The sequence below is a fragment of the Zootermopsis nevadensis genome, unplaced genomic scaffold (assembly GCF_977971745.1).
Source record: "Zootermopsis nevadensis isolate Lab colony 2312 unplaced genomic scaffold, Znev_1.0 Znev_ptg000028l, whole genome shotgun sequence".
Taxonomy (NCBI): Eukaryota; Metazoa; Arthropoda; class Insecta; order Blattodea; family Termopsidae; genus Zootermopsis; species Zootermopsis nevadensis.
In genome coordinates, this window is record NW_028259160.1 from 22003044 (window position 1) to 22025813 (window position 22770).

At 36.5% G+C, this 22770-nt stretch overlaps 1 protein-coding gene across 8 annotated transcripts in view; it reads right to left on the minus strand.

Moving 5' to 3' along the window:
* eag (potassium voltage-gated channel protein ether a go-go) overlaps window positions 1–22770 on the minus strand; it is a 125645-nt gene that overhangs the window by 16972 nt on the left and 85903 nt on the right. For 4 of the 8 annotated variants that reach the window (XM_087357659.1, XM_087357662.1, XM_087357661.1 and 1 more), the window contains 3 exons: window positions 20037–20168; window positions 18598–18719; window positions 15156–15638 (listed from right to left, as the gene is read on the minus strand). In XM_087357659.1, coding sequence (XP_087213785.1) covers window positions 15156–15638; window positions 18598–18719; window positions 20037–20168 — 737 coding nt within the window. The remainder of the gene's footprint in view (window positions 1–15155; window positions 15639–18597; window positions 18720–20036; window positions 20169–22770) is intronic. The other 4 variants (XM_087357663.1, XM_087357665.1, XM_087357664.1 and 1 more) reach the window with 1 other exon arrangement.

Here is a 22770-nt window from a genome sequence, read left to right on the forward strand (position 1 = left end):
TTCTGTCATCTGTCATTAGCGCGTTACTGTCGGACTGTTGGTTCTGTCTACAATTCAAGAGCCTTATAAAATATCAATCAAAGCATAATTCAATGAAAGTGCCTTTCCTAACATGTCAGGGGATATGCAAACTGTTAACATCACTTGTGTTTCTTCAAATCACAGACTCTTGGTGGTGTGTATATACATTCTAGTAGGAAATTCAGTTCTGTGTGACCTTGTTTTACCTGAAAAATAATTAAACAAGATGCAGTAATTACATACTGTCTTAAACACTATCCATTCTTCTTGGGGTCTTGCATTAAAACTATTAAAATGTCTTTGTCAATGCTCTGGTCTCGTATGAAACCTGGAACAGAACTGTCATGATTTGGAACACACCCCTTTTAAAATTTAAATAACTGAGATGACTGTATTTATACACTCTATACTTTTAGGTATTAAACTAATAATTATAAAATCTGTTGTAAAACAACATCCATATTTACAACAAAAGCACATCTCTAATTACTCCAGTTTTTTTTTTAAATATACACTGAGATTTAAAAGAAAGATCCTAATAACAGATTATTAAAATAGCTAAAGGATATCTTGAATATATTACAATCAAAATCATAGTTATTATTTAATATAGGCATTTTATTGATTGTGCTTTGATGTGATGTAGATGGCTCATAGAATTGTAATACTACAACACTGTCCATTTAGTGGCACAAATGACCCCTAAATATCTTCCATTAGCTGTGTGATAAAATCCTACTGGGTGATGGGCCATGTCAATTTGGAGCAGAAATCAAGCTTTTCAGAGATTGAGACACAAAAAAGGCCTCCAAAACGCTGGACTTTTGATCTGAATTGATACAGATGTTTTCCAAGAGGATTTTATCACTTTTAGTTACCATAGAATCTTCATGTCATATCTTCATCAGCTGCTCTAAATTAGTCAGTCTATTTTTTTTTTTTTTTTTTTTTTTTGGGTTGAAGTTTATTAACGACATGTGTCGTGTTTGTGTGCATAATTGTTAGTGCTCGTTACAGTGCAATAATGCGTAAGTGGCTGTGTTTCAAGAGGATAAATATAAATGCTTGAGAATGGCATGAAATAAAAATAAAATCAATTTCTTTAGAAGAAACTGGGTAGCATAAAACTATATATTTTGTCATGATTGCACTCCTAAAATTTGAAAAATTCAGTAAGCATTAATTTCATCCTAAAAATAAAATGGTACAAACCAGCTCCAGGGCAAGAAGTGTAGAATAGTTGCTTCGAAATAATTATATGTGGATTGACATAAAATGTGAGGTTAGGAAACAGTATTAAATGTTTTCATACATTTGAATTATAATTGAATTTGCATTTAACCTCCATATTATGCAAAATTCTGGCTATAATAATTTGAAATGGGTGTCAGGAAGCTGTGGCATGAAGAGTTTTAATATGTAAACACATTAAATAGCATGACCAGCCAAGTAAAACAGAGTTACATACAATTTCTTTGTAAAAAAAAATTATAATACAAACATGGAATCTTACTGCAAGAATCAAACTACAGTGCATATTAACGATGTTTTTTAAACTCTAATAGCCTGCACAGAACTCAAAGTTTACAGAACATTATATAATGTGAATGCATTATTTTGTACCTGGAATGTACTTCTCCAAGTGCAATATAAAAACTATAACATAAGAATTCAGGTTAATTAATTAACAGACTGGTGCAACAAGTGTTCACAAACTAATTGGTAAGAAGTGACCAATGCTACAGCTTCACCGTGTCAGTGTTATGACAAAGAGAAAATAAGTCACGAAGGGAATAAGATTTTCCAAGTCAATTAACGCTACAAGAAAATATTAGGCACTGGAAGACCGAAGTAACGGTCAAGAAACGGAAGAATGAACGCTTTTTGTGGGTGCCTGAGAGTGCAACATAAAGCATCTTTAATATACATATTTTTATTACCAATTATTTATTTTAATCCATCTTATCACAATATTTTAAAATTTCTTATAATTAAGATAATAAAATATCATTGATGTTCCATATCGATTGATCGATTGACCCACATCTATTCGAAGACACTAGTACTTCTGGACATATCGGAACAATCACTCCTACATCTTTGACCGATATGTACATCTAATAAAATTTAATAAAAACAACACCTTCGCCCAAAAATGAAAAACAAACGTAATGAAACATCACCAAAATACTACAGAAATCATAATTGAGTTTTTAAGTTCTTAGATATATTTTACACCTGATGATGGTTTTATAAAAACTGAAACATGTTGTGTAAATGTTCCGAAATGTAAATCGATCAATCGATAAGAAACATGAATGATATTTTATTATCTTAATTATAAGAAATTTTAAAATATTGTGATAAGACGGATTAAAATAAATAATTGTTAATATATTCACAATATGACGCAATTACAATATCTTATATTTTTATTAGTTCATGATATGTACCTAACAATTTGGGTTAAATGCTGATCCATACAAATTACATAAATAAGCCTTACACAATAAATACCTCAAAGAAATTCACCATGGGACTACAGCCAATCCTCTGGATATGTTTCAACATGTACTTGCTAACGGATGCCATAGGTGCTTACTTTCGACACCTTATGTATATTTTATAAAGTACTGGTTTATTACGAGACAAATAATGACTTTTGTTTCCTAGAAACTATATTTCATGTATTCAAGTTTTTAATATCTGCAGCATCCACCACTTCAAAGAAGAGAGTAGAGGTACTCTCACATATTTTACAAAGATCAGAATAATTTATTTCATACCATTCACATCATGTTATTCTTTTTAATAAACCTACTCTAATAAAGCAGGTTAATGTGTTCAGGTGTTACTTTAGGTGTTATATTCCTATTATGATGGTGATATGGGTAGAAAGTGGGAACAATCTTAAACTGTACATACCACAGTCCCTGATTCTGAACACATGACAACATGTGATCAAAATTTTACTCAACAGTTAACCCCTGATAAAGACAGAGTGATCGTCTCGCTAGAGGCTGCAAACGTTCAGAAATAAAACCACTATTTATGCACTAACGGTGATCAAGTGTCATATGTACATACCTTAGTCTCTGAAAAACTGCATCACATAACATAAGGGTGCTGAGAGTGGTCACCCCTGGCATCCATTAATTAGTGGATGTGATGCTCTGAACTGGTCAGTATACACTGTCATGTGTCCACAGGAATGGCTCCAATCTCCTGCCAAATGTTTCCTTTGAGGTCATTGGTGGTGAATAACATGTTCATGTAAGCTTTTCGATTCAGTAGATCCCATTTGAAAATATTTCACAAGGTTAGATCTGGGGATCTTGTCGGCCAGAGGTCCTTTGAGATAATCGGGTCTCGGAAAAAGCTTTCAATTTCCGTCATGCTTGCATCTGATGCAACATCTTGCCTCATTTTACTGGAAGCAGCCGGTAGTTAGATCATCAGTCAAGTGACTTTTAAGGCACTGAAAACTGAGATAAATCTCAGCATTTTAAGCATGGTTAAAAAAGCAGGGCCAATAATTTGGGTTAGGGAAACAGCACATCTCATGCAAATTTTCACAAAATGCAATGGTTTCTCATGAATTGCACATGGATTATGTGCCACACTAAAAAAGTGTTTTGTGAGTTTGTGTATCCACTTCGAAAACCACGCTTCGCCTGTAAACCACGCGAGATGCAGAACCCCATCATGTTGCGTGATTAATAGTTGAAACCATGCATAAAACTGCACATGACTTTCCTTGTCCACTGAAAGCAACGCTTGAACCACAAACACGTGGCAAGGACGCAGTTTCACTTTCTTGGCAGCTTTTCGACATGTGATGTATTGCAGCCAAGTCTCTTTGGAAAGTTTACATAATGACTGTGCCATCTGACTGGACAGCCTGCAACCCATGCACGCTGATCCACAAGGCTTCCGACAGTCTCTAATTTTTTCACCAATTTCTAAATACACCTTTTCAATGGTGCTAACCTACACCAAAATTTGTTAAATGACCCTGTTCGCCAATATGTGCAAACAAGGAACACACACTCTTCAAATTAATACACATTTCTGTCAGAAAAATAAAATGCAGACACGATGAAATATTTCAATGATGGGCGAACATTCCACTAAAGTCTGAACGATGACGGGATGTATTTTCACAAGGACTGGGGTTATATACCTACAACAACGATCACCATTGTGCATAATAGAGGTTTTGTTCCTGAAAGTCTGGGGCCTCTGTTGAGAGATCACTCTGAATTTTCAGAATTGAATATTTTTTAAAACACTCATTCTCTGCAATGTTGGAAACAACAATCTTGCAAACAGAGACACATGGGGGTCAGTCTAACATCAACACAACATCAACACATTGACATACAACATCTATTTTACAACAATGAGCAGTCATTCAGTGCAGTCAACATAAAAAAACTAATCATATGCTTCTGTTACATTCTAAATTCCATACAAAAAATGTGGTGCTAATGCAGTTACTGGGATAAAGCCATGATAATTCCACTATGTAAGACTCTCAAGAACTTAAAAAAACTGCTGTAAACTGATAATGCATATATATATATATATTTCCACAGCCATATATCCAGAAAATCACACAATATTTTAACATTCCTTCCTGAAACTGTCTAACTCACTGGAGCAGAGACTCATTTATAAACTGACAGATGCTCAGCTAGCCAAGAAACCTACCAAATTTGATGAAACTTTAATGATTATTACCAAGTGATTTATTTATTTCATCTTTCCTGATTAAACTTCTGTTCGACTTTCTCGTCTCCACTGCATGTTCTACTGATCTCTCCCTCTTTGATTTAATCCATTCTAAAGGGTTCTGATGATGGCGAATTTCAATATTGGACATTTCTTGATCCTCAGGTGTAAGAAAGGGAGGTCCATACGCTGTTGGGTCTGTCAGGAACAGCTAGTCTCAATCACTGGACGGCCTAAGACGGAAAAACCACAGAAGTTCTGGTGTGGTTAGAGTAAGCCTGCCTACATGAGCCTAACCATGTTTATCTGCAGCATACTTCAGCTTTATGACTTCTGCATGTTGCTACTGAAAGATACTAATTATGAACGAGAAATAATTTGAAAGCTTTGCAATTTAATGCCAAAAGTGGCCTACATTGTGGGACACTGCATCTAATGTAGCAGGATGTAACAAAATTAGTTAAATGTCCCGTGAAACATAAATGATCTAAGAGTATAAAATATAGCAAATTAAATGATGCTGCTAACGGTTAAACGTTAAAGCTCAGACTTCCTAACGAGCTGTTTATAATACTGTAAATATAACTCATAAACATATATTCGTATGCAAAAATACCCAGTTTCTCTCGCTTTGTAATTTATATCTGGCCCAGATGCACATCTTCATTCTGACTATTGTTTAAACCTTTTCATACTGAATAGTGGAATTCCATGTTTGGTTTCTTCCAAGCAGCAACATAACTACAATGCATTGAATTTGTCATTTGTGCTTTTGTGATAGTGCCTCCTTCAAAATCATCACATATAATTGTGAATCTGACATAAATATTCCTTTCCTTGTACATAAAATAAATTCAACAGTCCCAGATAAAGAAAGTAGTACACGTAGGTTATGTACGTACATAGACATACTGATTGAATAAGAAGTCAGGTTCATTATTCTGTCCTCGACTGTGCATGCTGGCAGCAGAAGACGCATGTTTCTTGCATATGTGAATATTAGTGTATCTTCTAAAACCACACATAAATAGAAGAGTTCCACAGAAATATGTTTAAACCAGGAATTAGTTGAATTGAAGGGTTAAATTTATTATAAAGTAGGCCACGATTTACAATGTAAGTTCCATTACTGATCAATCTAAGAAAACAAGTAATTAAAATTTGATGTCCAGTGTAATAATAACAGAGGATACACATCAGTTCACACAGCTGCAAGAACCAAGAGGCTTCATGCTACATGAAACTCGTTGTTCCAGTTGCCATACAATGCTCGCCTTGTTGATATCAATGCACATGAAACATTCATACAAAACGTAACCACTGGTAAATTAATTCAAACCTCCATAGGATAATTACAAGATCAGAAAAGTTTGACTAATTCAGTAAGAAAATACATAAAATAGAATTATTTAATGCTTTAAAACTAAAGGAAAACAAAATCCTGTAGAATATCCGTAATGACTCTTGATATGTTGGTGCTTTGTTAAAATTGTGGGATGAAATGACATTCTGTTATATAGCAGGATTAAAAATAAATTAGAATGCTGTTAACCTTTATCATCTGTTTGTCAGACTGTTAAAAGAGCGTTCCAGCCGTAACACCATTTCTTATGAGTTACGATAATGTTACTTTTATCACTGCTCTGGATTCAATGTTCTCATTGCTTTTCCCTGGTGTAATTTACTTATTATTTGAACCTATGAAGGTTATATTAATTGAGGAATTGTGGCTATGACATTTTCACACATTTAAGGTGTTGTCAGGAGTCTGAAACAAGCAAGATCACAAAAAAGTTTGAGTGAACGAAATGGTGGGTGTATTTATGGGGGGAAGGTGGGGCAGTAGACCAGAGCACTATAATAAGTTTTAAATACAGAAACTGACCTAAATCATGTGTTTGTAGTTTGCTGGTGGTGAAGGGGTTGGGGCAGTGGGTGTGTTCGGAGGGCGGTAAACCAGGCACGGATATGAGTTTATACAAACTAACATTCATATTCTGGCTTCAGGGTAGCTCAGTCAGTATAGCGACTAACTATAGAGTGAACAACCAGGGTTTAAACCCAGAGAGGGACAGAAAAATTTTCCTCTAGCCTCCGTATCTAGACCAGCTCTGGGGCCCACCCAGCCTCCTGTCCAATGGACATTGGGGTACTTTCCCGGGAGTAAAGCGCAGCCATGGCGTGACGCTGACCACTCACACCCATCTAGTGCCAAGCTTAAGAATGACTACAAGCTCTACCTCCTCTGCCTCCAAGTGCCTACATGATGTGCAGCAGGACATCTCTACTCTACTGAGATACCGCTGCCATCCATAGGACAAAAAATAACATAATGGACGTCACCTCCATACTACTATGACAATGTAGGAGAACACCCTGGCACATGTTAGAATAAGTGCTAATCATGAGATGACCTGTATTGCAAAGGAAGTAAGTGAGCGAGGAAAATTATAAATCTGTGTAGCCATTATGTTCACGACTGCTGCATATTTAATGATCGAGTAAAAACAGGCTCTGTCTCTGACCATCAGGAAACTTACTAATTACACTGGCAAATGTACGAGCATACGGCAACTTCTGTGATGACTGTGGGGGAACTCATAAACCTGCCAATTTTTAACGCTATAATTGGCACATGGCAATGTCAATAAAGAGCGCAAGCAATGGCTAATAGTGATTCAACTATTTGGAGAAATGTGAAGTGAACAAATAAATTGTTTTCCACCTGCTACATCTAACAATATTGAATCATTAATGTCATTCAAATATCCTGCGGTAACAGGACAACGAAAAATTTTATTTGACTTAGTTCAAAATTTGTTTCAAATGAGTCCAAGGGAGCATTGATATCACTCCAGCCCAAGAGGAAGATCAAATCCACAAGCGAACCAAATGACGTGTCGTGGATCTCAACACATTTTATGTCAGCCACCTGTAGGATTACACTTACAGTGTCATATTTGTTCTGTAAGGATGAAAAGAGTAACTACAAAATTTTAGTGCTCCGAGTGATCTTGTGTAAGGCCTGTGTCTTCATACTCTCCAGACAAAAGTAAATACTTAAATAAACCTTTTGTTACAACACGAGAAACATTTATTAAGTACAATTACCAAACATTTTGATTTATATATTCCGTACTCAATTCAGTTTAGAAAGCTGCAACCCTGTGTTTTGGTGGTTGGGGGTGGGGGCAGAGATTCTGTACTATTAAAATGTAGAATTACAGAATGGGGCAAAGAATTTTACTTAAATAATTTTTACTGCAATATTTTAGCATTATTAGTTTCACAGGAAAAATATATCTTCTCAGTACCAACACCATTTTCAATTAAATCCCTCAGACACAAAATGGCTGCCAGCCCAGCAGTATGAACATTTAAATGTCCTATTCCCATATGATAAAGGTTAATACAGCTCTGACTTAAGAAATACCATAATATTGTTACGTTAATTGATTTTGCAGACACCACATGTGTATATTTTACTTGGTGGTGGATTTTATTATTCTATACCAATATATAGTAAGTTCCATAATGGAGTAATTTATGTACAAATAAAACAGTTTATCATTTCACCCTAAATAGAAAGAATCATCACTGGTTAAAATGCGGTTTTCATATCTTGAAAGTCATACAGTTCTACTGAAACAATCCACTATAAAAGAGAGCCATTCGAAAATTATTGAAAATACCGTTCCACACTAGTGTCTGCAGGAACAGCTTTAGTGTAGGCGACTAAATCACGCTGAATAGGCCAACCAATTTTTAAACTGTTGTACAGCCGTCTAAATAATAAGGCATTACGTGAAACAGGCCTGAAACATGTTCAGTAAGTACAAACAGTGTTGTTTAATGAAACTCCAGGTTGCGAGATGGAAAATGCATGCCGATGTCACAGTATGAAGTCTGTGGACAACAAACTGCCATAACGTACCGTGACACAATGAACGCATGCCCTTTGTCCATAAACTGATGTTGGTTACTTGATTATAGGAATGCAAATGTAAGAACAATACGAAAATTTTGAAACGTTTCCCATAATGCTACCCATATCTTTTAGTAACTATGGGAACCGAAGTAGCCTTAAGATTCCCCACTCAGTCACGTTGGCACAACGAAAACATTTCAGGTCTTCGTGCTCATGACTGGTGTCAATTTCTAACCAAAATTTTAATTTGTCAACAAATGTTAACAAAACTTCCAATATCAAATTTAATTACTATCTGTATGGCCGTTCGAGTTGTTTTCATCTATACAGATGGTCAGACAGACAGAATGAAGGCTGTGAGGTTTTCTTGGATGTGGACCAGTGATGGAAATATGAACTTCCATGACAGGCTGGTACATCACCATCCATCATCCACATCGTAAAGCTGAAAATGCGGAAAATCTGCAAACGACAAGTCCCAGAAAATACGACAAAGGCATTTCACAAAAACTGCCAGACTGCATTTGGATCATTATGCACATGGGGGTTGATTTTTCCTTCAAATGATGGATCTACCTTGGACCCACTGAAGACATGTAAAGAATTAGCCATAGCCAATTCTTTTGAAATTTATACCAGTGTTGCCATTAATTTCTGAATGGCCCTCAGATAAACTAAATACAACACAAATACATCAGAAAACCCACCATGCAAATACTAATAAAATGTTCATTATTCATATTATATGCGCTAGTTAGAGAAAAAGTATATATGAATAACTAATGGTACTGTTGTGTTAATTGGAGACCAATGAGTAATTAACAATACAAATGTATTCATATCAGCTACATAGGTCAGGCAGTTGACCCACATTAATGACATGCATTTCAGCTAAAGGCATAAGTGAGGGAAGTCTATTATAGATGTATATTATTATATTACAATTTTGTAATGTAGGGAGCCGGGATAGCTGTCAGTATAGTGACTAACTATGGGCTGGATGACTGGGGTTCAAACTCTGATGGGGGCAGAGGATTTTTCCTCTAGCCTCTGCGTCCAGACCGGCTCTGGGGCCCACCCAGCATCCTATCCAATGGGTACCGAGGTCCTTTCCCAGGGGTAAAGCACGGCTGGGGCGTGATGCTAACACTCACCCCATCTAGTGCCAAGGTCAAGAATGAGTAGGAGCTATACCGCCTCTCCCCCCAAGTGACCTACATGGTGTGTAGTGGGACTGCTTTACTTTTTTTAATGTAGTGCTAGAATATGAACAAATGTTTCAAGTCTCTGAAATACTTAAAAAAAATGGGTTTATAACTACAAAATACAGTGTCATGAACCAGAAGACCACAATCAAGTTAATAATTATTAATGATACTAAATGTATCATGGCAACATTAACATATTTAACTCTTTCTAAAATGAGGATTTGAAACTACACGTTAAGAAATTACAAATATATATTAGCCCTGAAAAGAGGCATGCTTTGGCTCAGGTGGCTTGATGCTGGATTATCACCATGTAACCTGGGTTTAATCATGGCGGACATCATTAAACTCAAGCAAGGTTTTTATCCAAGTTCTTCGATTTTCCCCGCTAATCATCATGAATTATATGACAGCCCTAATCATGCAGCGCATTTTCATGCCCTCTGCCCTCAGTTTGTGGTGTTATCTCTGACCCCAGCTGGTCTCACAGAAAAAGTAATTTTACTCTGTAACCTGAAAAACAAGTTATGTTTATGGAAATGTTATCACACACTTTCAAGGAAAGGAATGCTTTTTTGTTTCAAATTTGTGTGTTCCCTAAATCATATTCTCTTAATGTCATGGTCATTTCATGTCAAACTTGTTACTTATAAAAACCATAAATTCATTTTAAACGAAAAATAAAATTAATATATCAAGAAAATTTATCACCACTATCACAAAGTATAATGAAATTTATCAGTCACAAGCACAGTATTCCTGAAAGTGTTATATCAAAAAAATTTGACGTATGCTTTGGTTGAAAAAGTATTAAAATCATTTAGTGACGATGAAGTACTTATTTTGTTTGAAAAAATTAACTGTGAAATATGAAATCACCCAATCAAGTTTGCAGAATTATCTTTCTACAGTTGATTACATTTCCACTTGTTGTATTACCATTATTATTTAATGACAATTAAACACATCTCAGCTTGATATCTGAGCCAATGATAATTTAACCTACGTCATATAAAGTATTCAATTCAGAAGGAAACGTAAACATATTTTCTGGTAATCATCTGTAACTTGGGAAGAAAATTTGAATGTTCCCAATGTTGACTGTAGTTTGATCCCTGCACAGAACAATGCAAAAAATAAACATGTGTCATCTATACACATATTACGTTGGGGTGTCACTACATAATATTCTTTTACCTTTATCATTCGTCCATTGTAATTTATGCACAACACAGCTCACCAAGCACCGCATTAGTATACCGTTATTAATAATTAACCCAAACAGTAAAAGTTGGCTGGTAGAAACATAATTTTATTTATATATTTATTTATTTAGTGTTCTGTCTGACGACAGGTCCATATGAACAGGATCCTTCCATCCTTTTCTCGGACTGGGACCTGTTCATATACGTTCTTGGCAGATGATCCAGAAGTGGTTTGCCATTGCCTTCTTCTGTGTGTGAATGGAGTAATTGTTGGGATGCCACGGAGGAAAACTCCGTGTTGCCTAGACCACGGCCTTGCCCAACACAAGTTATAAATTCGGGCACCGCCGGGAATCGAACCCGAGACCCCAGGATTACAAGGCCAGCGTTCTAACCGCTAGACCACCGTGGGAGAAACATAATACAGAGATTTAAATCCCCTATTCCTGTATCATAAGAGTTAACTACATTAATGTTCTACACCACCTAATAACACAAATTATTTTCATTAAAACCAATTTTGAATCATATAAATTGTAGTAATACACCCTCCCCATTTTTACACAAGTCTAGGATGATTAAAAATGATGATAATTTTGGTTCCATATTTTTTTTTTAAGAAATGGGCATAATTCTTCCTCTCTAACTTCAGGTTTTTTTCCCCCCTATTAATCAATGTTGCCAACAATTTATCTGATAATTCTGTAAAATAATTTTAAAGGAGTGCACAACCACTTTGGCCCCCCAGAAATCTTCTGCATAAATATTTAGCAGTAAAAAGTGTGGTTCTACAAATATCAATATTAAACACTGTATAAGTTTTGATGCATAATGTTAACTTCTTCTAACAGGAACCAGCCTGAATATTTTTCTATCGTGAGAATAATTAATGGGCAAATTTCGTGTTTTTCTATCTACACAGACAGTACACTGCATTTCTCTGATTAAGGTTGGGCATTACTAGCATTACGCTGTTTGACCTGTGACCTGAATAACATTATTGACCACGTCTCACAGTTTACACACAATCACGCTAGCTCACCATGTGCTGTGGTAATACGCTGATAAACCATTAAGCCCCATGGATTAAGTCATGTTGGCTGCCATTTAGTTTCAAGGTTTAAATTATTCAAATCCTATATGGCCAGGAAATAAAGGTTAACGTAAATTCCATGATGTATCGCAACAAAGTCAAACTTTATATGTGTTCTATTCACATTTTGTTCATTTCATAAGAGAATGGATCATTTTGATTTTAAATTGAAGACTTTGGATTCACTGTAACAAATTAAAAACATTTAGATTCATCTACAGCATTTGCTAAATTCTAGTAGGGCTACATTAGAAATCAATTTTTTGATTGTGATCTTAGTTTTGACAATGTACAGTCTGGTGGGTGATTACCGACATTTCAGAGGAATCCGCTGTCCCCATCTTCAGAGTAAATAATACAGATGAAATGTGGTTCGTTATGTAAAAAAGACGAACAGATAAATCTAAGGATAACGAGGACACTGGCCCATTAGAACCAGGGACGGAAGATAGAAGATACACCTCCGGGTTTCATTTATGGTTCAATCCAACAACACCTCACTCTACCAACTTCTATCCTGAAGATAAAGGCAGCTGCTTCTTTTGAAACATAGCACCTACAGGACTACAAAGTGTCAATACATAGAAGACCAGAAGCTAATATTTTTTTCTGCTGTGGAAATCTCACATCCCAAATTAATTTTCTTTACTATTTATTCAGATTAACAAATTAATTTTGCTGCGCACACAATTTGTTAACCTTACAAGGCAAAAAAAAGGAAAATAATTAGAGTAAAGAAATAATTTAATATTCACTGCACAAATTTTATATGAATATGCGCATGCTACTGTGTCGCTCTGTGTATTTATTTACAGACGTGTACTGTAAAATTATTTTCTACTGAATAAAGTTAAGATGAGTTATATATTGTTTCGTACAGGTATATGAAATAATTACCTCATTAATACTCTTGTAGAAATTGGGTTAACGACGTTATCCATCGACAATTCTATCGGAAATTCATGCTTCAGAAACTACACAAGTTCAAAGCAGAAAACACAGCTACTTACAGACTTGCTACCAGCACTGCAGTTAATGCAAATAGAAAATACAGAATTAAAACCAATATAAGGAGACTGTATAAGAAAGCCATCACAACAGCAGCTAAAAGAGACCATAAAGAAATTGTTAAAGTTATGTTAAACTGAGAGAAAAAAAAGTAGATGCAAAGAGAGGACAAAGGAAAAAAATCTTCCCAGACCAAGAGGTAGAAAACATATACCTGCAAATGTATCGCCTCCTGCTGATTTCTGTTGTTGTGTTCTTTCCTACTCTCTGTTCTAGAAAATGCATAACAAGATGCAGTTCATGTCTTCCAGCTTAATATGAATTTGCTTAATGAATAACACTGGCTTGGAAGCGTATCGTATCGATAAATTTTCAGCGACTTAAAAAATACGTTTCTAAAATTACAAAAATCTACATTTTATATGTACAATTTTTTATATATATTTACGTATTTACAAAGAATTATATGAATTTCTTTTGGGATGTTACTACGGCAGTGCACGATTCAACTATCAAGTCTAAACTGCTACTAAAATTCAGAGTAGAATTATGTGCGAGAAGAAAAGTACTAAAGTATAAGATATGAGGTTGTCATGACAGTGGCTATGTCGTTCTGCTGGGTTGTCGCGTCATGTTGGCTCACGGGTAGATCCCAATGTTTATCCAAAACGTTGGTGTCCGCCTACAAGTCCACACGGCATCATAACTTAGAAGAGCAACATCAACAAACACTACAGCGAATGAAATACGTGACTCGATGAAAACTAATGTATGTTTTAAGATTATGAGCAAATTTTCAAATGAAATGTATGTTATGCTGATAAGAAATTTGCTAAAACAGAGAGTGGGTTAATGTTCTTATTACGACATACTTAAAATAATAATGTCACTTCCACATTCCATATCAACAATTTTGTAGTAGTCTCTTCAAAACGTCTTAAATTATATCAATAATAATATTATTATTATTAATACATAAACAGAGATCTTATAAAAAAAAATTGGATAAATCACATTTATTTATTATATTTTTTATTCCGTGGCGAAACAGGTCTCTGAGAGTCAAAGCCGACTAGCTGGCTGCTGGCCTCACGTTCACATGCCTAAGCAGAGGCGAACGATCATCAAACCAGATATAGGGCGACGTGTGGTCAGCATGACGAACCCCCAGCCATTGCTAGCTTTCATGACCGGGATAAATCACATTATTTTAATTTACTGAAATTCAATTCTTACTAACAAAATAATTCCTTGGAGCAGTCGTTCTTGAGAAACTCTTCTAGTCAAGAAAAAATTCTTTGCCTTTTATTGAACTAGAAGGTTCATTACCATATTCACAAAAGCCTGTAACAAGTGTAGTAGATGCTTCTATAGTGAAATCACGTGGCGAAAAACAGGGTTTATAAACTGATACATCAACTATATTTAATGACAAGTACCAATGTGATTCTCTCAGACACAGTGTTTCAGTACTAAATTGCTATTACGGCAAGAGGAAATTAATTGCGCAATTCGAAGCGTTAATTCAGATGCAAGGTCCATTACTGTCACCAAAGATAAATAAAAATGGACACAGATATTTTTGTATTCATCCAATACAGTTTACATAAATAATTTTTACTTGAAGCAAAAATCATAATTGGTAATAAAAACACATTTCTGAATATAAAGTAAACATATTTCATTTTAATTTATAAATTTAAAAAAATAACTGGTAAGTGACATCATCATTTTAAATATCAACTAAATCATAAAACATTAAATACATTTATCCATATGTTTTAAAGTTAGTCAAAACAAATTCTGATGACGACAGGTAAAAGTGGTTTTAAAACGGAAGGACGAGCACAGCGGATCCAAAAACACAATAAATGTATTAAATGTTTTATAACTTTTATTTTGTTGAAAGATCAGAGTTGTAGCAGTCACCTCGAGCAAGAGCAGTGATTTCTACTTACGTCCTGGCCAAAAGCATCCACAGACGCGGCAGCTTCGTTCACCGAGTTTCCACAATCAACACCATCAGAGGGCATGGTACTACTTACATCTTCATCGTGGTCGAAAGCGTTGAACACATCATACGGTAGACATGAAAGCAGATCGATTATGAACCACGACTTGAGATAGTTCATGCGTATCACTTTAGGGTCCGAGACCACTTCCCCTCCAGGTCCCACGAACGTTGTGTGAAAATTCAACACGATATCAATAAAAAAGATGACATCCACTATTGAGTCCACCACGAGTAATGACACATCCTCAGAAGTTTTGTTCTTAAAGGCGACGTTGTAGGGCACCATAATTGCAGTGTAGAATGTAAGGCATAGAATAATCCAGTCCCAGATAGCCTTAAATGCACAGTAATGTAACAGTATATGGGGCGGAGTTTTGGGTGCTTCTTGACGGTACTGGGGCATCACATCGGCATTCAGGCTCATCATCTGTGGTAGTTCCACGCGCCATCATTGTTTGCAGTATTGAAACAAAGGAATCAAGATAAAATGTTAAAGACTTTATGTTTACTACATGCAGTAAACTCCTGATTATTTGAAGGAGAGGAGATGTACGAATAATTGAAAAACACAGATGTCCAAAAGATATTGTTCGGTGTATTCACAAAATATCACAAATTATTTTACCCCTTTTTTAAACGACTGACATTTATTTCAAAAAGAATTTTGAATTTTTTTTTATATTGCTTAAATTCCTTCTCACAGTGGTACAAATTTTCCTGGCACATGTAATATCACTATAGTCGAACCCTTTGACGCACGTATTCTAGCACTGTCAACACATAATGTCCATTATGGTCATGTCTTTGAAATGCACTACTTTGTAGCTATTCTTCAATATTATCTTTCTTAAAGTTGGCCCTACTGATTTATTTCTCACGGAAACACTGAAAATCATCTTGTAGAGCTGAAAGAGGCTTTGGTAACTTATTCATAACAACGCTGTTCTTTACGGCGAAATGTTGTTAGCCTCACGCCCTGACCATAAGGTGCTTGTTAGATGATCTATGCCTCGGAATACACTTCCCTCTCCCAAACACAAGGGTTCTTGCTCGTAAACCCTTCCAGTATAATTTTGCTTCATCAGCTTTGCATATTTTATCTGGTTTCAAGTTTTCTTCGTGTAAAATTTCTGTAATTATGAAGATGGTTATCTTCTGGGTGATGAGTTATCACCCTCATGAAGGAGGCAGCAAGGACCTCAGAAATGTTCGTAAAATTCTATTGGACTACGCAGTACTATAACCAGGAAGACAGCCATCTTTGTACTCACTGCCATAACCTCAAATCCTACTTTTCTGAAATTATATTTGAAACATATTGGTTGCTACATCACTGGCACCAACGAGTAAGTCTCTCTCCGAGAACAGCAATTTTACATGAACCGTATTGCTGCTCCGATCTACGCAGGCATCCAATGGAGGCATTGAACTCTCATTCCAATTTCAAAGTTTCACAAAGAAACGCAACATCCACCTCTTCATACAGATTTTTTTCATACTCCTGCAGGTGGAAGGTCGAACAGCAGTATCACAGTCCCTTATAAATTTCATTAATTTCTTTTTCTTTTTACATCACATATGGTTTGTATCCCTGTCCCAGCATCGCTGACTAATTTTGACACCAACTGCCTATTCTAACATTTTTCAATTGACATGAACTTTAGTTTTGTCGTCATACAATTTTCTTACATTTTCTGGACATCGTACTTCAGATCCAAAAGCGTTAAGCAGTAAAAAAACCAAAAAACTCTGTACAACCATATTTTATCTAGATCCACCCAATTCCACTCAAACCCACCTCTCCCTGCTGAACAGGTCAGTATGACGACAAAAAAAGGGAGAAAGCCTAGTTCACACGCATCTGTGTTTACGTACAAAAAATAATGCATAGATAATTTGCAAAGAAGATATCTGCACACAGATAATCGAGAGTTTACTGCAATTTAATCTGGATATGGCCTTATTTACTATCATATTATGCAATTATACATAATAAAACATGGTCAGTGGTTTGAAAACAAGTCTAAAAATTATCTCAATAAAGACTTAAATCAGAAACACAACATTATTCATAAATTATATCACAAAGGATATACAAATTAATAACTCTCTTTTATATGCTTTTCCATCTTTTTTTAGTTTTCTAATACTTTTTCTATAGTAGACATTTCATGCAAAATATAACAGTGAATATTCTAATAACACCAATTCTGTAATAATAAAATGTATCCCATTATAATATTAACGGTGAATCAGCAGTTAGACTAAACTGATTCTTTGAATTGGACAGATGGCAGATTGCCAGTCTTAGTTTATCAGTCTGTAAATATTCAATGGTAAAATACAATAACTTATCTTAATTCTTAATGTTAAACAAACTACAAAAATATCACAAAAAGAACGAAAGAGAGAATATATAAAACGATGGTACAAAGCGTTGCTCTATATGGAGCAGAAATTTGGCAACTCTCGGAACAACAAAAAATTAAGTTTAGAATAATGGAAATGGATTTCCTAAGAAGAGCGGCTGGAATTTCCAGAAGAGAGAGAGTGAGAAACGAAAGGATTAGAGAAATCACGAGGGTGGATCGAGATATAATAGAGGATATAGAGAAAAGACAACTGATTTGGTACGGACACGTGCAAAGGATGGAGGAGGAAAGGTTACCAAAGAAGACCATGAAATGGCAACCAAAAGAGAGAAGGAAGAGAGGAAGGATGGAACGACAGAATTACAAGAACCATGATAGAGCGGAAACTACATCCGGAAGGATGGGAAAATAGAGAAGAATGGAAGAAAATATTAGGCACCGGAAGACCGAAGTAACGGTCAAGAAACGGAAGAAGAAGAAGACAACGACAAACTACAACTGATGTTATAGCAAAGTACTTTCTACTGAGAAAATGCTAATTTTCACAAATAAATATGTTAGTGTCATCAGGAGGCTCTTACTGTTACTGAAAAGTAATTTAAAAATACACATGATTATTAATACGGTCAACATCCAAGAAAAATTAAAGACAAGAACTGTTTCCTCTCCTGTCTCAAGAAAAATCTGACTTGTAACACGAGTTAATATGTTACCTCCTCATAAAATCTACGGAATGTCACGGTTGAATAGCTGGCACCCCTGTTTTGCATTCAGGATATCACAGGTGAAGTCTCAGCTCGCAGGCTGACCTGAATGAGATTTTTTATCATTTTCCTTAAATAAATAATTTTATTATTTATTTATCCAGTGCTTTACAGTCTGAGCAACTGACAGCACCATTAAACAAACCTAACCTAACCTAACCTAACCTAAGCTAACCTAAGCTAACCTAACCTAACCTAACCTAAGCTAACCTAACCTAACAAACATAACTAATGATTTTGTTGTACTGACATGTGCGAGGTGAGATTGCTTGGTGGTGTCCTTGAGATTGGGCAGGTGGGATGAGAACTGTGAAACAAGCACTGATCGACTCCGCGTTACTGAACGAGCCAGTTTTGCAAATTTGCTCAAACCTGCAGGAAAAAAAAACAAGTACACTATAATTTTTAGACTTGAATTTGAATAAAGCAATTAATTTAAGCAATATATGAATGAATATAAATCCCTGAGATGAGCAAACTACATTTTTTGAAGATACAAATATGATTACTCACAAATAAACTTATTATACAACTACACGAATAATACTTTCACTTACTTCCTTCAGCCAAATTACTTATAGAAATTTGTTGTTTGATCAGCCATGTCAACGCTACATTAAAAACCAGACACTAATTCTCCCTACACAAGCGCTGGTTATCATCCCTTGCTACGTCAGACCAGTCCCTTGTACGTAACACATCGCTGCAAATGGTAAACGGCGCCATATAAGCTGTAACTGAGGACATGCCGACACTAACGGGATTAACATCTTGGACGTGTTCAGAATAAGTGCTATTGCCGCGCATGAGAGGATGATCCCATCGGATAAATTCACTTTTACAAAAAGTAATTTCGCTGGATGGATGCCTGTCAGTTGAACCCAGTAGGGTGTGGATTTCTTTGTCTTATGGCTCCTGAAATGTTGGAATAATAATAACTTCAGCTGAAGCCCTCCATGTATGGCGTACTGAAACCGTGCCTCTTTCAAATTATTTTCTGGTAGTTTTCTTACAACAGCGGAGTAGCACAGAACCCCTCCGTCAGGGTAGCCAAGAAGTTGGAAACCATTCGTATTGACTTGGATGCCTTTTTTAGGGGCAGTCTCAACTGGCCTGCTGAGAATCACCTCGCCGAGAAAAGCATTCCCGTCATCACCCAACCACCATACTCTCTGGATCTCGTTCCTAGTGACTTCAGGCTGCTCCCTACTCTGAAAATAGGCCTCAAGGCAGCGCGTTTTGCAACCATGGAGGACATTAAATGGAATGCGACGGCCGAACTCCGGAAGATTCCAAACGTAGCCTTCCACCGGTGCTTCCAACAATGGCAGGATCGATGGAGCAAGTGTGTGTGTGTGCGCAAAGGTCCTATTTTGAAGGTGATAAGGTCAGCGTTTCCATATGTCCTACCATTACAGTGCTATACCACAATTCCGAGAACATTTTGACTGCCCCTCGAAGTTCTTATGTGCTAACACGCAAGGTGAGATCGGTTGGTAATGTCTTGAGAGTGGGCACGTAGGATGACAGCTGTGGCATCAGACGCATTCCCTCGAGCGTTGGGCCCATTCAGTAAACTGGCTACATTCATGAGAAAGCTGTCCCAGTTATTCTGTTACGATTAAACATTAATATATTACGCGAGCTGAAATGTTTAAAGACCAATGAAAAATAGGAAGTGACCTGTACCTCCTTTGTTGTCGTCTGACTCGATGGGCTGCTTCAGTGCTGTTATATCTCTGAATGTCAGGAGGAACAGCACGACCAGGTCTCGCTCGTTCTTTATGGGCGCTATCTGTAGCAGAAGCCATAGCGGTGTCTCTGCACACAAAGAAACAGCCTTTATAAGCATCTCCAGTAATTCACACAACCTCATATCTTCACAGGCTGCAGAAGAAAGTTAAAAAAATAAAATAATAAATTACACAGACTTTCATAAAGTCTCAATAGATGAAGTCGAGTGTCATGATTAGTGGAAATGGTCATAAAACAAAATTCTTGCATGAGGTCATTACCTCATTTATTTTAATTCCGCTACAATCAAATTAACTACACGAGAGCAAAGTCTTCCTTCGGAAGCTTCCGATGATTCAGTTAATCACAGGAACGTTACTTTGGGAAAAATACTCATCGTGAGGCTGTAATTTGAATCTCATTCAAGTTATTCTGATGGGTGATTTCAACACCCCTTGTTTTGACTGGAAGCGTGGACACTTTCAGGATAATTGCCATTATTACCCCCAAACTCAAGGGAGATGCCATCTACACCTCCACATGTATTCTTGACCTCAGACTTAGTATTTATGAACTATAGTAAATTATGTATTAATTTTATTGACTCTGGTATTGTAAGGCCTGATGCTTGTAACTCTCCTTTATTTATTGGTATCTTCCTCCCCTTTGAGAGTACTACACACCCAAATCTTTACATAAGAGGAGGTATTGCATTGATGCGATGTCCCTTATCCAAGTTTACCGTGGTTTGAAATATCGTCCTTCCCTTCTGGGAACTGTATGTCTTTGATTTTGTTCCTATTCAGAGACTTTTCTAAGTTTAGGTACAGCCTTTCAATTAAAGACTGTCCTTCTGCTAGATGCACGTCAACTGCTAATGCTGTCTGCAGGAACTTCGATATATTCAAAACAAAAAATTGTTTTCATTAATCATATTCTATAATAACTGCTATACAATCTGTATATTAGATATTACTTATATTCGATATAAAGTCATATAATTTTTTTCCCCTTCTCATCTCCTCCACACAGCACTGATTAACAATGTGCTGTCGTCCTAATTATATAAATTCCCCAAATTTGTATCTCATTTGTTTTTGTTTGGAATGTTTTCTTCTCCTTTCAACATAATTCGCTCAATTTCATTACATTATTATTAAAAAGATATTAATACATATTCAGCAAAAGGTTGCCTTTATGCATTAATGTCCTCTACAATCACAAAATTTTTTGATAATCTGTTTCTTATTTTGCTGTATTTATTATTGCGTTCTTCTCTTGCGCTGCATCTGTAATTGGCCATCTGCCTGTTGATACTGCATCCTAAAAATAAAGAACTGAATTGAATTAATAACTAAGATTGTATTATTTTATTGTAAAACCACGAGTAATAATTTTAATTAAAAATTTTGTAATAATTTTATTTTAAATTCCCAATGTGTTATATATCTTAAAGTTCTGTTGGACTGTTGGCAAATTTCTATTTTTTTCTTCATCAAATTCGACGTACATAACCAAAGTCTGTCTTCAAGGCAAGCTTGTAATGGAGCCGGGTCCATTCACTTCAGGTTTTGAAAAGACCTGCATGTGGTTGCGATCTGGATAGTCACGTGATCCGAGGTCCTTGACAGTCAATATATCAAGGACGTCAAAGGTATCATTGTGTGTGTAAAGAGACGTGGTTGCTGAATGTTATTATCTGTTAGTGTAATCACTCGTGATGCTGAAGGCCAGACTGGCAGAGCACGATGATCTGTGCCTCCTATCCGAGGCGGGCTGTCCGTCCAGTGGAAGCATGCTTTGCAACCTCAGGGCCCGATCAAACTTTTGGTACGTCTCATTCAGGATACAAACGTAAGTGACGAATCGGTGCACTATCAGTTACAGTCCACGACTGTAATCTTCAAACTTGCAAGGAATGCAGAAAGTCCGTAGCGTTAAAGGCAGACGCTATCTTTCCTCCTTCACCCTACTTCCACAATCACCAAGTCGCAAGATTACAGTCGTGCACTGTACCTTCCGCAAACACCATCGGCATTCCAGCATGGCTTTGTGCTACGCCGCACTGCTATATCATCAACATTCCCATTAAGTTCACTTTGGAAAAGCCGCTTCTCGCACATTGTACTTAATGCAAACACGATTGTTTGCACCACGTTTAACTACTCACCTGCAGCAATTGCCTCCGCCTTTTAGATGACAGACGTCCCAAATACGCGTCCCGGCAACATCTACGTGAGTAATTACAGCTGCTGGAGCGTTGTACGTATCCATCTTGAATTAAAGGCCGCAGAGATCGACCACCGAAACACCAAAGCTTCACGCTAGACCCAATGAAGTGTTGTGTCATGGGACTGCACATTATTGCGCATGAGCGGCAGCTCCTCCCCGAACCTCTGCTTCGGGCATGCGTTCGCTAAAATTTCCCTCTTCGGTCGTCGGATTTCTTTTCCCTGCGGGGACACGTTAAAGCAAATCTCGTGGCAAGACCTCAAGCAGCTGTGACTACGGTCGATGCCAGCATGTAAATGCATGTTCGAGTGAATGCCGCGAGGCGCGCTGCCGTCTGCAGTTGAAATGTACGATGGCTGCCTTGAACACGTTTTGTATCACTACGAGGCAACCGTGGTTTGATCATTTGATAGCTAGCGCCATTTGACGGTGACGTGTATCGTGAAAACTAAACGCC